At 34.5% G+C, this 14,778-nt stretch overlaps 3 protein-coding genes across 6 annotated transcripts; 1 reads left to right on the top strand and 2 right to left on the bottom strand.

Moving 5' to 3' along the window:
• Window positions 1–346: 346 nt before the first annotated feature.
• LOC144559671 (thioredoxin-like 3-1, chloroplastic) lies at window positions 347–2,460 on the bottom strand. Of its 2 annotated transcripts, none has more exons than XM_078308773.1 (5): window positions 1,925–2,460; window positions 1,228–1,302; window positions 1,088–1,154; window positions 963–980; window positions 347–592 (listed from the first exon to the last, which is right to left on the bottom strand). In XM_078308773.1, exons 1-5 carry the CDS (start codon window positions 2,236–2,238, stop codon window positions 494–496), a joined length of 573 nt encoding a protein of 190 aa, XP_078164899.1. In that variant the 5' UTR covers window positions 2,239–2,460; the 3' UTR covers window positions 347–493. The 2 variants fall into 2 exon arrangements, 1 of the variants encoding a protein (XP_078164899.1); XR_013513205.1 differs by lacking the exon at window positions 347–592 and adding an exon at window positions 738–845 and having other exon boundaries at window positions 876–980.
• Window positions 2,461–5,421: 2,961 nt separating this feature from the next.
• Window positions 5,422–9,954, top strand: LOC144559655 (membrane-associated protein VIPP1, chloroplastic-like). Of its 3 annotated transcripts, none has more exons than XM_078308748.1 (10): window positions 5,422–5,684; window positions 6,069–6,179; window positions 6,324–6,388; window positions 6,578–6,659; window positions 6,777–6,851; window positions 6,967–7,037; window positions 7,127–7,209; window positions 7,486–7,550; window positions 7,642–7,716; window positions 8,595–9,058. In XM_078308748.1, exons 1-10 carry the CDS (start codon window positions 5,466–5,468, stop codon window positions 8,964–8,966), a joined length of 1,218 nt encoding a protein of 405 aa, XP_078164874.1. In that variant the 5' UTR covers window positions 5,422–5,465; the 3' UTR covers window positions 8,967–9,058. The 3 variants fall into 3 exon arrangements, with proteins under 3 accessions (XP_078164874.1, XP_078164889.1, XP_078164880.1); XM_078308763.1 differs by having other exon boundaries at window positions 5,426–5,684; window positions 8,590–8,775; XM_078308754.1 differs by lacking the exon at window positions 8,595–9,058 and adding an exon at window positions 9,692–9,954 and having other exon boundaries at window positions 5,427–5,684.
• Window positions 9,955–11,450: 1,496 nt separating this feature from the next.
• LOC144559646 (transcription factor ICE1-like) lies at window positions 11,451–13,754 on the bottom strand. Its single transcript, XM_078308736.1, has 4 exons — window positions 12,578–13,754; window positions 12,015–12,272; window positions 11,714–11,884; window positions 11,451–11,638 (listed from the first exon to the last, which is right to left on the bottom strand). Exons 1-4 carry the CDS (start codon window positions 13,625–13,627, stop codon window positions 11,561–11,563), a joined length of 1,557 nt encoding a protein of 518 aa, XP_078164862.1. The 5' UTR covers window positions 13,628–13,754; the 3' UTR covers window positions 11,451–11,560.
• Window positions 13,755–14,778: the final 1,024 nt, after the last annotated feature.

Genomic DNA, 14,778 nt, shown 5'->3' with positions numbered 1-14,778 from the left:
CTTGTTCTCCATATTAATATGTGTTTGGAGACCAAATTTTACATTTTTTGAAATTTTTTTACTATTTTTTTAAATTTATTGAAAATCACTGTTTTTGGATGGTCCAGAATTTTCAGATCAAGTGATTTTCTAAATATCTAAAAAAATAGTAAAAAAATTAAAAAAAATGTAAAATTTGGTCTCCAAACACATATTAATATGGAGATTAAGATGAACAGTTCGGATCAACCGTTAGGATTTGAAAAGTCAAATATAGAGCCGTAGCACGGTGCCAAATCGTAATATGCATAGTACCATAGACTCACTCTTACCAGTATATCTCACTACAGTTTAAGACAATCACAAATTCCATTCTCTTTAAGAACTTTTTATTAGATATACCAACATCTGACAGTATACATACATTTACATTATTATAATACCTACGCTGTATAAATTATTGAGAAAAATTAATATATATAGCTTACAAAATACAAGAAATAAACTTGAATATTTATACATTTTTCTGGATCATCTCCCGAACTTCATCCAACACGAGCCATGCTTTGTGTCCCCCGATCACCTCCGCCTTCCACTCTCCATCTTTCCACATCTAGAGATATATATATATCAATAATATCAATAAATGAATAAAAGTACATTACACAAATGGTCAATATGTATATCTAGAGCTTATTTCAATAATTTCCAAAAATGAATAAAAGTACATTACACACATGGTCAATATGAAACCTATTTCATTAGCAAAGGAATGGACTATAAAATCATATAACATTGTGTCATATGTTTTCCTTCCATATTTTTGACCCAAAAATGATTAAAAATGCCAATTGTACAGATTGAAACTTGAAATCATTTGAGTGATACTTAAGGACCATGTATGTAATTGATCTAAAAATTTAATCTATTTGTTTTCAAAATATCAGGATTGATTAGAGATAAACTAAAGAAAACCAAGGTACCTGAATAGTAGGCATTTTCTGAAGCACACAGCCATCGACCCCATACAATATTTGAAAAGGAAATATGTCAATTTAAACATAATTAAAAAAGTTAACAAAATAACTTGTGAATTAAAGCAACTCACCGAAATATTCCCTCGCTTTACCAAGGTTTGAGGAACTTTGTTGACATCCACAACATAAAACTTTATTCTACAATATTGAAAATAATAATGCAGTTATATTCTCATATTCTTTTTTGGGATAATTTATTTTACAGAATTACCTCGGATAAAACTCGGCAGCGAGTTTCTCTAGCTTGGGCTTGAGATAAATGCATTTCCTACACCAAGCTGCCATCCTACATCGATAAAATAATAAAAATAATAGCAAAATTTTAGATATGATCCTACAATTATGTACATTATAAGAAATTAAGAATCCATTCCTAGAGTGAGGCTATAATACTATGCATAGCGCGGATTGGTCCGTACTATATATGGATCAATATCTCTTTTTTGAAAGTCCAAACAGTTGATCTTAATCATTCAACATGATTTTCATATGAAAATGTACTTGTAGATCAAATTTAACATTTTCTACCATTTTTACTACTTTTTTAGATAGGTAGAATATCACTTGATCTACAAACAAATTTTAGACCATTCAAAAGTAGTGATTTTCTACATATCTAAAAAAATATTAAAAAAATTCTAAAAAATTTAAAAATTAGTCTCCAATTATATCTTCATCAATTATGTTTTCATATGGCGATCATGTTGAACACTAATTGAACTTTGAAAATAAAGATATTGATCCATAGTACAGACCATTTGCGCTTGCATAGTACCATAGCCTCACTCTCCATTACCATACTTTTTTTTACTGGAAGATACCAGTTGCTCATACTGGTACCCAAAATAAAACTAAGATAAAATAGAAGTAAAAGAAAATTTAAAAAAAAATTTAAAAATTGTACAAACCAGTCAACGATAATTGGCTGTGAATTCTCCTTCGATTGGCAAAGAATCTCTTCGAATTCTTCCAAGCTATTGATGGATTCCATATCTACCGACGTAGGTCTTGACGCATTTTGCCAAAAAGCCCCTGACTTTTGCACTTCAACCCTCACTTTCCTCTTAATTATTATCCTATCGCTCTCTAATCTCCTAACCAATCCTCGGCCGCTCGACCCCACCACAGAGCAACACCGACCGTTGGATAGTTGTTGCATCCCGTACTCCCTTGTACAAAGCTCTCTGTACGGCATACATGAATTCGGGGTGAAAGCGGCCATTGTTAAGGAGAAATGTGCCTAAAATCATATGCAATTTGTGCTCCCAATTGAGATTTACAGGTCAAAGATATGAACTTGAAAGTTTATATGCTTCAATTTGGTAGCTTTTGTTGTTCGAAAATATCTAATTTGGGATCTGAAATGGTAAGGTAAGGTGAATTTGTCGAGATGCTTATCCGGTCTGGAACAGAAACAGAGGAGGAGAGATAACGGGGCCCAGAGATACTTTTTAGTGGGACCCACCGGGAAAAATAAAATATCTTTAGTTCTATCGGACGGCTGTGATTTTATCTCTCATCTAGTTGGGACCCACTAAACTGAATTAATTGACTCCGCGTAACGTACCGTTTGAGTTTAGATCAGATCCGTTAGTTTCTTACAAGCACGAATCATAAAGGTTCACATGTATTTCAAACGTAGGCTGGATTGGACCGGATTCTGATCAACGGTCCAGTAGCTAAAGTTAAATTGAGATTTTGGGTCCAGTAGTTAATGCAGAGGATAAATGTTTATTTTCGGAAGGAAAACTATACAAAATACTCTCGATTGTATAGTGATATTATTAAAAACTATTTATTAATGTTGTTTGCTTACAATTTAGGAGGAAATATATACTTATTTTTTTTATGAAAAATGTATAATGACAAAATATCAAATTATTAGTTTTTTATATATTTTATTTCATTTTCACTTATGTGCTTTATTTTTTCTTAAGAAAATTGCTATTATAATACGATGAAAATGTAAAACATGTTGTTTCTAGCAATAATCTTTTTAGTCTATTTGACTAATTTGTAAAACATACAATTATTGAATTTTATGATTTTTTCTATTTTAGAATTATGTAGGTTCAAGTTAATTGGAATTGCAATGTAGATTGCTTGAACTGAAGAAATCATGAAGACATTTATCAAGAATTTAAATTGTAAAATTATAAACTTGGTAAAGTGTTTTTGATGTTGTTTCAACATGATACACACGCTGTGGAATAGTTTGATCAAACTCAGAAGGAATCACAAAAGTTATAACGTTTGTGAAAAAATTATAACTTTTATGAAAAATATATGTGAAAAAGTTATAACGTTCTACAAAAAGTTATGACATTTTAAAAAGTTATAACGTATTAAAAAGTTATAACGTTTGTGAAAAAGTTATAACGTTTTAACTAAATTTTCAAACTTCAGAAATTCTTGTTTTTGATCATGTTTTTACAGTACAAAACGTTACATAACGTTTTACAATCGTTGGTAACGTTTTACTGAGCTCATAGAAAATTAAAAACCCTAGATCATATTTTGAACTAAAACGTTGTAACGTTTTAACAAACGTCTGTAACGTTTTAAGTCAAATTGCTCTTTCTGGAGCTGTCTCTATAAATAGAGCTGTGGGGTCTCTTCCCCAGTTGAACTCAGCCACCTCAAACTTCAAAAAGCCAGATCTCTGCGAGCTTGAGTTCATCCATTGTTGTGAGAGCTTAGAACTTCAATATCCCTCAAACAACCTCAAATCTACTTCACTAATTTTGAGTTAGATTTAGGTTAGAGTGAATTTTTGAGTGTTTCTCTTACGAACATTGATTTAGAAATTTCGTTCTCTTCTTGAGTTGTCCGTGTGACTTCCTTTAGTTGTAAGGGCTCGCCGGCTCTCATCTCTAGTTGGCCGTGTGACTTCCCTTGGTTGTAAGAGCTCATCGGTTCACAAGTTGTAAACCTTTCTCGTTGGGTATAGAAAGACGCACCTAGAAAAGGTTGTGACGCCCCGGAGACGTAGACCTTTGTTTTGCCGAACTCTGTTATCAAATTTCTCTAAACTCATCTATTTACTTTTTAATCGCATTTATTTTCAGTTTTAGTAGCGATTAACGGTGCATTTAGTATAACAAAACATACTGAAACAACTATTTGATCCGTAGGCAAATGATGTTGGAAAATATAGTTTGTCATCAATAATAAAATCATGAGGTGTTAAACAGTAATTTAACTCCCAAAATTAATGAAACTAATTAATATCAACGGTTGGGGTTGATCGTAACAAAAATATTAATTAAAAAAATAGAAAGGTCTTAGGCCATAGTGACAAATGAATTATTCGGATTCGGTTCAGTGAAATCAAAAATTCATGACTCAAAGAATAATTTGAGTCTAATTTGAAAATAATTCGGTATCACAACAAAGTAAAAAAAGAAAATCCAAAAAATAATGTTTAAATTTTTTTTTAAAAAAATTCACGTCTTTTTTGCATTTTATTCGTAAAATAATTCGTAAAACGCGTTTTATTCCATGTTCAATTCATAAATAAAAAAAGAACGTTTTATTCACGATAACTTATCTTGTTACCAGTGTTGTAAATCGGTATGTGCTCATCGGACAAACATAATACCGTCAAATAATTATTCAGAAATAAATAAGAATAATCGAGCATAATCAGAAATAATCAGCTGATTATTCTATGTAACAATTTGATCACTACCAACAACTAATCTGACCATTAATCGGCCTATACGAATGTTTTTTACAGCACTAGTTGTTACTATGCTTCAGCAGGATTTCCAATAAACATAGGACCAAATTCTGTTCGACGCTCCATAACGTCCGTTTAATTTGTGTAGAAAGTGAAAAGTTCAAAGCTGTCTACAAATCTGAACGATCGCGCGAATATCGATGCACAACGAACGGTCAATAAGTTGTCGGACACAATTTGGTTCAAAGCCCGTCGGACCCTGTTTTTTCCGTTTAGGCACTTGTGGTCTAAACCAGGAACTCGTATCCTCTGAGATATCTCAAACTTTGAGTGACTTTATAGAAAATTCCAACCGTTTAAATATGTTTTGCACGAATCTCGAAGCACACATAATACCGACCCCCTACATCACCCCCAGAATAGGCACCGGACACGTCGGTCACGCAAAAGTTGAGATATCTCAGAGGATACGCACTCACAAACCAGACAGAAGACAATTTATTTCCACTCCACACATAGCGATGAATTCGTATCACCTAAGGTAACATAATATAAATTTTTGGATCTGAACCGTCCAATTAGAATCTGCACAACTATTAATGCATCTTTGTGCGTTTCACATCGATCAGACGGCCGCGACCCAAAAAGAAATATTCTGTTACCTCAGAGGATATGGATTCAGAGTTTCTTTCCACTCCACACATAGCGTTCCAGTAAATCCAACTTGAGCATGAGCTTAGCATCTCCTAGTTCTTCGTCTTTCAGCAATGGCGATCAAGGCATCAGCGAGCAGCTTGAGCTTAGCATCTCCTAGTTCTTCGTCTTTCAGGCACCGTGCGAAGCAGCCTCTCGTCTTTCTCCCTCCTCTAAATAGTTCTTTTCTAAATGGAGGTGGTACCTTCAAATCGGTTCCAAGTAAGAGATTGAGGTGCAGAGCAATTCGGATTCAGATGAACTTGTTTGAACGGTTATCTAGGGTGGTTAAGGTTGGTATTAATGCTTTTCATCTCCAATTTTAGTGGGTACCAAATGAAAATATTCTCTCTAGTTCAATTTGTTTCTAAACTTGGGTATTTCATTTTAATGAAATAGGTTGGTGCTTGTTGTATAAAAATCTTTCCCAAAAAAAAAAAAAAAAAAGTTCATATGTTTAAAGCCAAAAAATGTCAAAAGATTTGAAAACGTTTGTTCTCTGCTGGTTCAAACAAGTCACTCTAGGTACTGGTACAAACCACCTGATTACATGCTAGCATTTGTTTTTCTTGTAAATATCATTTTCAATTTACCAGCACATGCTAATAGCAATTGTTCTTCTCAACTCTTCTTTCAATAATAATTCTCTTTTGTTTCATTTTGGCTTTTGTAAATAGTCATATGCAAATGCAGCGATTAGTTCTTTAGAAGATCCAGAGAAGGTACTGGATCAAGCGGTACTGGAGATGAACGATGACTTAGTTAAAATGCGACAGTCAACAGCACAGGTGTGTGTGTGGAGACAAATCATAGCACAACATATACATATATGATAGACATGTATATATATTCTTATCTTTTCTTGTTTGCTCATTTGGCAGTGAAATTTTAGTTTTTTTAATATATCTGATGTGTATTTTCTTATTCTACAGGTAATAGCGTCGCAGAGACTGTTGGGAAACAAATATAAGGCTGCCGAACAAGCTTCTGCGGATTGGTGATTTTCTATTTTTTTTTTTTCTGTATTTGACCATGCATTATCTGTTTTTTTTTATATTTTTTTATTAGACAGTAATGGTACTGGTGTCAGCAGAATTGACTCTGTTGCTCCTTTTTTCTACAAAACCAAAGTAGGCTGTTATGAAACGAAGTTTTAAAAGCATAAACTCAGACAAAAATAAAACAGGTACAAAAGGGCACAACTGGCTCTTCAAAAAGGAGAGGAGGACCTGGCACGCGAAGCTCTGAAAAGACGCAAATCTTATGCTGTAAAATTGAAATTCGGTCTTTTTTTTATAATATCATACTATACCCATCTCTATTTATAACTATTATATAGTCCTCTACATGTGTTTTTACAATTTTAAACCTATTTTTAAATGCAGGACAGTGCAATCTCACTTAAGGCACAGTTAGATCAACAGAAGAGTGTTGTTGAAAGTCTTATATCAAATTCGAAGGTCTTTGTTATTATCTATTTATTGCAATCTAGTCCCAGCAGGACCCAATAAAATTGTGTTTTCTCTAAATTAAATATTATTGATTTATTACCCATCTTTCTTGTTCTCTCCGTAGATTTTAGAGAGCAAAATTCAAGAAGCTAAGTCGAAGAAGGATACTCTAAAGGCTCGTGCTCAGTCAGCCAAGTCTGGAATTCATCTCTTTATATGGATCTTCTTACACATTTATAATTTCATCATAGTGTGTAATTTTTTTTTTATTACTGCATTTACAGAACTGCCACAAAGGTGAATGAAATACTAGGAAATGTAAATACAACTGGTGCCCTTTCAGCATTCGAAAAGATGGAGGAAAAAGGTACTGGCATATATCTTCACTTATGTCATATATGACTGGTTTCTAATTTAGAGTGCAAATACCTGAACATGTTGGACCTTTTTGTAAATTCTTTAAAAGAAGCCATAAATTTCTTCCACTGAAGATCTGTCAACCCAAATTAATACAAATGTTAGAAATAGAAAGGGATAACAAATTCAGCAATTTACACTGTTAGATATAGTTTTTTTTCCAAAAAGAAGATGCAATAAAAAAATTCTGGTCTAAAATCTGTGTATCTGGGTTGTTTAATAACAGTTCTTACTATGGAATCTCAAGCTGAAGCTCTGAACGAGTTATCTGCTGATGAACTTGACGGGAAGGCATGGCTTCTCTTACCAAAAATAGAAAAAAATGTCAAAATTATTCATATAATATATAACATTTCTCGGTTATTTAATTTTCTGAATGCAGTTTGCTATGCTTGAGACATCCTCAGTAGATGACGACCTAACAAACTTGAAAAAGGAGTTGTCAGGTTTCTCATTGGTAAGTTGAATCACTTTCAATATTACAAATTTTTTAGTGATGCTACAGTACTTTGCAAAGTGCGGAACGGCCCGTGCTATGGATCAATATTTCCATTTAAAAAGTTAAAAACATTTGATCGGAACCATTCAAAATGATCTCCATATAAAAATATACTTGGAGACCAAATTTTACATTCTTTTAGAATCTTTTTACTATTTTTTTTAGATAGATAAAAAAAAACACCTGATCTAAAGATTTTGAACCATCTGAAAGTAGTGAATTTTTCAACCTATTTAAAAAAATAGTAAAAAAAATTCTAAAAAATGTAAAATTTGGTCTCCAAGTACATATTCATATGGAGGTTATGTTGAGCGGTTCGGATCAACTGGTTAGACATTAAAAATAGAGATATGGATCCATAGCACAAACCGATCCGTGTTCGGATCCATAGCACTCCCACTCAGTCAGACCTTCACACAAAGCTACATGTCCTTTATTTTTATCTTGTATTTATTTTTTCAAAAAGGCTGTCGTACAGCCCATATATCTATATTAACCCTAAAATTGATTACATAAGCTACTAAAACCTGAAAAGAATTAGGAAAAACTAAAAGTAAAACCTCAAATCTAATCAAGCCCCTGGGTTACCATATCAGCATCAGCAACACACACCTTCATCACAAACTAACCACTGAACCTAGCTAACTGACTCATTAGTTAGGAATCAGCAAGGTTTCAGTACACAATTATTACCCAAAACTCAAAATCCTAAAAACAGAAGCTACTGTATTTCAGTATATGAATTAATATCCAAGGTTTTAGAGATGACCACACATCTCTATTATTACATGGTTTTAGCAAAAAATTTATCTTTTATTTGGATTTGGGAAGAGAAGATTTTCGGAGCAGCGATGGTGTTGGCGCTGATAACACTTCTCGTGTTGATCTCACTGTTGTCAGCTGCGGTAGCAACAAAAGGCATGGCAATTCTGATAATTATGGTCGCCCTATCAGCAGCTGTAGTAGCGGCACTTGCCGGAGCAGTGGCAGCTGTGGCCGCAACAACTGTCATGGCAGCAGCAGCAGCCGCAACCGCCACAGCTGGTGTGGCCATTGCTGTTGTGGCCACAGCAACTTGGGTTGGAGCTTTTGCTGTGGCAGTTGTTGCTAGTGCAGCTGTTGCAGTTGCACTGTCAGAAACGATGCTTGGAAGGCGGCGACAAGTTCGCCGGTGGCGACGGTTTTTGCAAAAGATTAAATGGTGGTAACTGGTGTTTGTGCTGGTTCCACAAAGTGGTTGGACTTATAATGTAAAAAGAGTGAGGCTATGGTACTATGCATAGCTCGGATTGGTCCGTACTATGGATCAATTTCTTCGTTTTTAATGTTGAAATAGTCTATCTGATTCGTTCAACATGATCACCATATGAAAATGTGCTTGCTTGCATACTAAATTTTACATTTTTTTTTTTTTAAATTTCCTATTTTTTAGATAGGTGGAAAATCACTACCTTTAAATGGTCTACAATTTTTAGATCAAGTGATTTTCTACCTCTTTGAAAAAATAGCAATAAAATTAAAAAAAAAAATGAGAAATTTGATCTCCAACTCCACAAGTATATTTTCATATAGAGATCATGTTGAACGGTTCAGTCGACTGCTTGGACATTGAAAACGGAGATATTGATCCATAGTAGGTATCATAGCCTCACCTGTAAAAAAATTATGTAAATTTAAGATAGATGAGATGTATATTTGTATATAAAGGTAACAATGAAAAGAAATTTAGCAATATCCTTTCTTCATTATTTTTCCTTGTTTTCCTAAATCTTACGGCTGTTTAACCCCAAAATGAGTTGAAAGAACAATTATTTTGGGAATCGTTGTAAAAGTGCATGATTCATGGAGGTGTTCAGGGTGTTGTTTATATTTCAAGTTTTTTTAGGTTCATTCTAGAAATTGTCTCTTATAAGTAATTTTGTTTTGACTGTAGAAAGGAGAGCTTCCTGAGGGTAGAACTGAAAAAGGAGGCACAAAATCGGTGAATTCTTTGAAAGATATGGCAATGGAGTCTGAGCTTGACGAACTAAGGAGACAAGCAAAGGAATTTTAGTTTTCTTGTCTTAAGTTCATAACACTGTACAAATTGTTCGTTTGTTTATAATATGGATCTTCTTTCTATAGTGTTTGAAAGAATGTGTATACACTTGGAAACCAATTTCAATATGGTATGAGTAAAATTGAATATTGAGCTCACTTGTTTTCTGGAATTAAAATAGTTACAACAAAATTTTATTCAATTCTCGAAAATTTAACCGAATTAATCGAATTAAACTTGTCAATTGAATAACAATTGAAGTAAATTTCAGTTTGTTTGGTTGATCCAAAATAAGAAATTAAATTTCAAATGGTCAAAACTCAATACATACACAAATAGGCTTAAAAGTACAAGCATCTAAAGATTTCAACCATAGTTTACAGAAAATTTTCAGTAATTATTTAACTTAAAAGGGTCTTACATGCAAATACAAATAATATATGGACTGAATCGATGTTGTACTGCGTGTAGTGGATATAAAATCCACAGTTTTTACGCTTCAAATGCAAAAATATGCAATGCCGCGAACACAACACGTTGAGTGATGAATGGGCGTTTTTTTTTTTTAAATATTAAAAAAAAATCAAATCTTCGAAAAATAAATGGCTCAACAATTTTCATGCAAATATGTGTAACCTTCGTGCATAACTTCGAAGACATATATGTGCAAATATTTGGTTCGATTGCATGTTAACTTTTATACATTTTGAGTGTCAATTGACATAATTAATATTGGAGACAATTGACTACAAATCGTTGTAAATTTGGAATTGTTTAATGAACTCATTATATATGATCATTATCAAAATGACTGATTTGACAGTAAAACCTTTAATAGATTGAATCGTTTTTCATACAATATTCAGATTTTGTTTATGATAATTATCAAAATTATCGAGTTAACTCTTCATTATAATATATTCCATTATTAATTGTTCTTTAAACAATTTTTTTTTTTCAACAATTAGATTTAGCAGAAGTAGCACCATAGTAACCACTAACCAGCAACATTTATTGTAGTAAACTGTAAACAGCAGATGCAATATGATATTAATTGTCTACCAAACTGTAGGGTCCATATGTCCTAAAGTAACTCAAATTTTGATTTTGGATCCCAACCGTCTGATCAGAATACATATCAGAATACATAGCCTCTATCTTTTTTATATTCGCATCAGATCAGATCGTACGGTCTAAATCCAAACACAAATTTTGGATTACTTTACGGGATCCGAACGCAAATTCATTTTTAAAAAAAAATTAAAGGCAATGCATTTAATTGCTAGGCTACAAATTCTGACAGGCCATAGAAGAGACAAGTCAGAAAACAGATCAGTAGATTAGATTTCAACCATTTAATTTGATCTGAAAAATTCTGACAGGCAATGTTTAATTTTTACTATCTTTTCTCTCAAATTCTAAGATATCTCATCTAATTCTCACAAGATTACATTATTTTTCCTTGAGCAAGCATTACGAGTATACACATATCAAATTACATAAAAAGAGGCTATAAAACAGAGCAAATGAGAGAAAGGAATATTGGCATATTGCTACTAAAAAGGAATTATAGAAACATATTTTTAAAAGATAAAAAGGACAACAAGACAGTTGTTGAGATATTGCTACTAAAAAAGATGAAGACAACAAGATAAGGTAAGATAGATCAGCACTAAAATTGTATATATCATCCCTTGCAAACCCAAGAAGGGAAGCAACGGCTATATTTTGTTTAACAGAATTAGAATTATATAAATGCCAGAATCACATCACAGGGTGAAACCCGGCTTGTTGGAGAAGCACCGCCTTTATGTCTTCCGGCATAATTCCATCCTTACATTGCTGAAATATATCAGAGAAATTAGGCAATGAATGAATCAATTTGTTATCAATGCATTATAATGTGCACATATATACCTCTGCACGGAAGACGTCTAATGCAAAACCATTGAAGCAGCTAATAACAGCTTGTTGAACATCTAGACCGAGTCCATCTAGTGCACGCATGGTGGAAAGCAGTAGACCTGATCTACGTGCACAGAACATGTGAATGTTGACTGCTCGGCCTTCTCTCAGCCTCACTTCAACCTTCACAAATCCATGGTTTCAAATAATTAGTAAGCGAGGTCATAGAAGAGTGTTAGTTTTAGGCTTTTAGCAATTAGCATGCCAGAGTTTGGTCTCACAAGGATAAAGAAAGAGTGTTGAAGGAACTAACCCTAGCAGGTTGGGTGTTAGGACTTGTCAGAGAAGTGGGACAGAGCTCCTCCTTAACCCTAGATGATGGCAGAGTTGGTAGAGTCGTCGGTGTCAGAGGGTTAAAGCCTGTACCAGTACCAGTACCAGTTGGTGTTGAAGGTACAGGTATCGAAGAGGAATTAGGCGTCAACTCCAGCTCATTGTGTAAATCATTTATCTTTTGGAGCAGCTCCTTCAAGTACTCAATTGCATCACCTAAAATCGACGCCCTATCCATCTGAAAAATAAATGCAAATTAAGAAAGTTTATACAATTCAAAACTAAAATAATCAAAGAACAAAATCATATATATGTTTTAAATCTGGATCACCAACTTCCAATTCCAACTCATGCATTTAACACTAGCAATTAAAAATAATAAAGAAGATCTACAGAATCAGCCCAATTTTGCTCAAGTTCAATTAAATTAAAACTTATGAACCCATATATTCACTAACAAATAATACATCATCACATTCTTGCAAAAAATAAAATAATATATAGCAAGCAATTAGAAAAAAATAAAGAAGATGTTAATTATACCTTGCTAATTTTAGGAACTACGGAGCGAAGCATGTAAAGCCGATCATTAAGCTTCTTCCTCCTACGCCTCTCGGCCATTAAATTTTTTGCAGGGGGGCCCTTCTTCTTTCCCTTATTATTATCTCCAACCCCAGTAATAGTACTATTTGCATTTGAATTATTATTCCCCGCTCCACCATTCTTCAGACCCGACCCATCAAGACCCACATTCTCATCTGAGTCGTAATTCAAACCCGACCCATCAAAGCTCCCCTCTTCTCCTTCCTCCTCTAAACTCCCTCTTCTCTTCTTGTCCAGTTCATCATCATCATCTAAATCTAAACCACCCCCCTTGCTGCTTAAACCACTTGAATTATACCTCAAATTGGTTGCCGCGCGTTTCTGGAATAATGTTGGTTGTGCACCAACTGTTGGGAATATCTCAAGAGGCCTTAAAACCTTGTTTCTGGCTAGAAATGTCGACGAGTTTTCAAAGCCGTCATGACCCAACGGACCCATTTGCATGGAGGAATTGCATGGGAATTGCATGGAGGAACTTAATTCGGGGCAGCCAATTGGGCCATTTAACCCCAAATTGCCAAACTCAAGCCCTCCCCCTCCCCTGCTCGTCAAAATGGAGGAACCCGACATTTGGTTCATCGGCAGATACCCCGGGTTATCAAGCCCGAGATCAAATCCGGTATCAAACGGGGTTGAAGAGGACGGGTTCATGAGCCTGAATAGAGCTTGGGTTGGGTCCAGATTGAAGAGAGAATTCGATGGAGGTGGGGAGCTGGAGGAAGAATTTGAAGCATAGGTGAGACCTTTGCTGATTTGTTGATCATGGTCATGGTGGGGCTGGAAATACCAATCTTGGTCTTCTAGCATGGATTTGAACGCCATCTCGTTTATCGGGTTAGGGTTCAGATTCGGTGTCGGGTTCGGGTTCGGAGGCCAGGAGAGTGTGTCATGATGAGAACCGGCGACCTCGGGTTCGACCTCGATTGGAGGCTCTGTTTGAGCGGAGGTCTCGTCAAGCCATGCCATGGTGTTGTTTCCTCTAGAAAGCATGGCTTATTATATTTGTTTGAGGGCTTGTGGTTGGTTTCTCTCTTTAACTCCTTGAAATTCCGAGGTCAATACAGAGAGAGAGAGAGTGACAGAGCCAAGTAAGTTGCTTTCTTCTGCACATGGTTTCAGTAGAAATATGGAGATGCAAAGAGAGAGATTGTGTGGGCTCAGGCTATTTAAGAGGGAAGAGAGAGAGAGGTGGATCTTCTGTGGCATCTCATAATATAAATTGTGGAAGAAGTCCATGATAGAAGGGTTTACAACTACAAGTTTACAACCATAGTAACAAATAAATAGTTCGGGTTCAGTTCGGTGGATCAAAAGTTCGTGATTTATGAATAATTCCGAAATTATTATGTACCCCAAGGAAGCAAAAAAAAAATATAACGTTTTTTTCGTGAATAATTCAAGATTCACATTTTATTCAGTGGTCGGTTAAAAAAAACGTCAAAAGAAATAAAAAAACGAATTATTCGCGAATTTATCGCGAGTTGTATCACTATGTCTACAACAGCCATTGCATATGGGTCCTAGGTTGATTGAAAGTTATGTCGCTTGTTCGCTACACCGAATAATGTTTAGTTCTATTCACATGGAATAATGAAAGAATTGGGGATCTTAGCGAATTCGCATCCTCTGAGATATCTCAAACTTTGAGCGACCTTTTGGAATCTCTCAACCGTTTAAATAGTATTACACGAATCTCAAAGCAAAAATAATACTGGCCTCCTGTGCTATCCCCGAATAGGCACTGGACACGCAAAAATTGAGATATCTGAGAGGATACGCACTCAAGACAAGACAAAAATTGAGATATCTGAGAGGATACGCACTCAAGACAAGACTGACTCTGTATACAGGGCTGGCTCGGTGATAATTACACCACACTAGAATGACCAAAATGCCCTTATCGTGCAGAGTATATCGCTATTTCCCACCGGACGGGTCCAATTGACCCGTCCCGGTTCCCTCTTAATCACTTAGCTTAATCAAATTCATTCGCGCAAAAAAAAAAAAAAAAAATCTGGACGGGTTAAGTAATCCCGTCCAGAATTTCAAAGATTTTTATATTATATTATATTATTATATTATATTATATTATATTATATTATATTATATTATATTATATTATTATATTAATATACTTATAT

The sequence above is a fragment of the Carex rostrata genome, chromosome 1 (genome assembly GCF_964058835.1).
Source record: "Carex rostrata chromosome 1, lpCarRost1.2, whole genome shotgun sequence".
NCBI lineage: Eukaryota > Viridiplantae > Streptophyta > Magnoliopsida > Poales > Cyperaceae > Carex > Carex rostrata.
This window is presented reverse-complemented; position numbering and strand designations above follow the sequence as displayed.

Excerpts from the sequence above, each read along its gene's own strand:
- LOC144559671 (XM_078308773.1), bottom strand. The coding sequence starts at position 2,238 with ATGGCCGCTTTCACCCCGAATTCATGTATGCCGTACAGAGAGCTTTGT. Across the intron at positions 1,303-1,924 it reads CAGCCAATTATCGTTGACTG|GATGGCAGCTTGGTGTAGGA; the intron begins GTTTGTACAATT and ends TTATCGATGTAG. Across the intron at positions 1,155-1,227 it reads GCTGCCGAGTTTTATCCGAG|AATAAAGTTTTATGTTGTGG; the intron begins GTAATTCTGTAA and ends TCAATATTGTAG.
- LOC144559655 (XM_078308748.1), top strand. The coding sequence starts at position 5,466 with ATGGCGATCAAGGCATCAGCGAGCAGCTTGAGCTTAGCATCTCCTAGT. Across the intron at positions 6,389-6,577 it reads GAACAAGCTTCTGCGGATTG|GTACAAAAGGGCACAACTGG; the intron begins GTGATTTTCTAT and ends AAAATAAAACAG. Across the intron at positions 7,038-7,126 it reads GCTCGTGCTCAGTCAGCCAA|AACTGCCACAAAGGTGAATG; the intron begins GTCTGGAATTCA and ends CTGCATTTACAG.
- LOC144559646 (XM_078308736.1), bottom strand. The coding sequence starts at position 13,627 with ATGCTTTCTAGAGGAAACAACACCATGGCATGGCTTGACGAGACCTCC. Across the intron at positions 11,885-12,014 it reads CTAACACCCAACCTGCTAGG|GTTGAAGTGAGGCTGAGAGA; the intron begins GTTAGTTCCTTC and ends GGATTTGTGAAG. Across the intron at positions 11,639-11,713 it reads TAGACGTCTTCCGTGCAGAG|CAATGTAAGGATGGAATTAT; the intron begins GTATATATGTGC and ends GATATATTTCAG.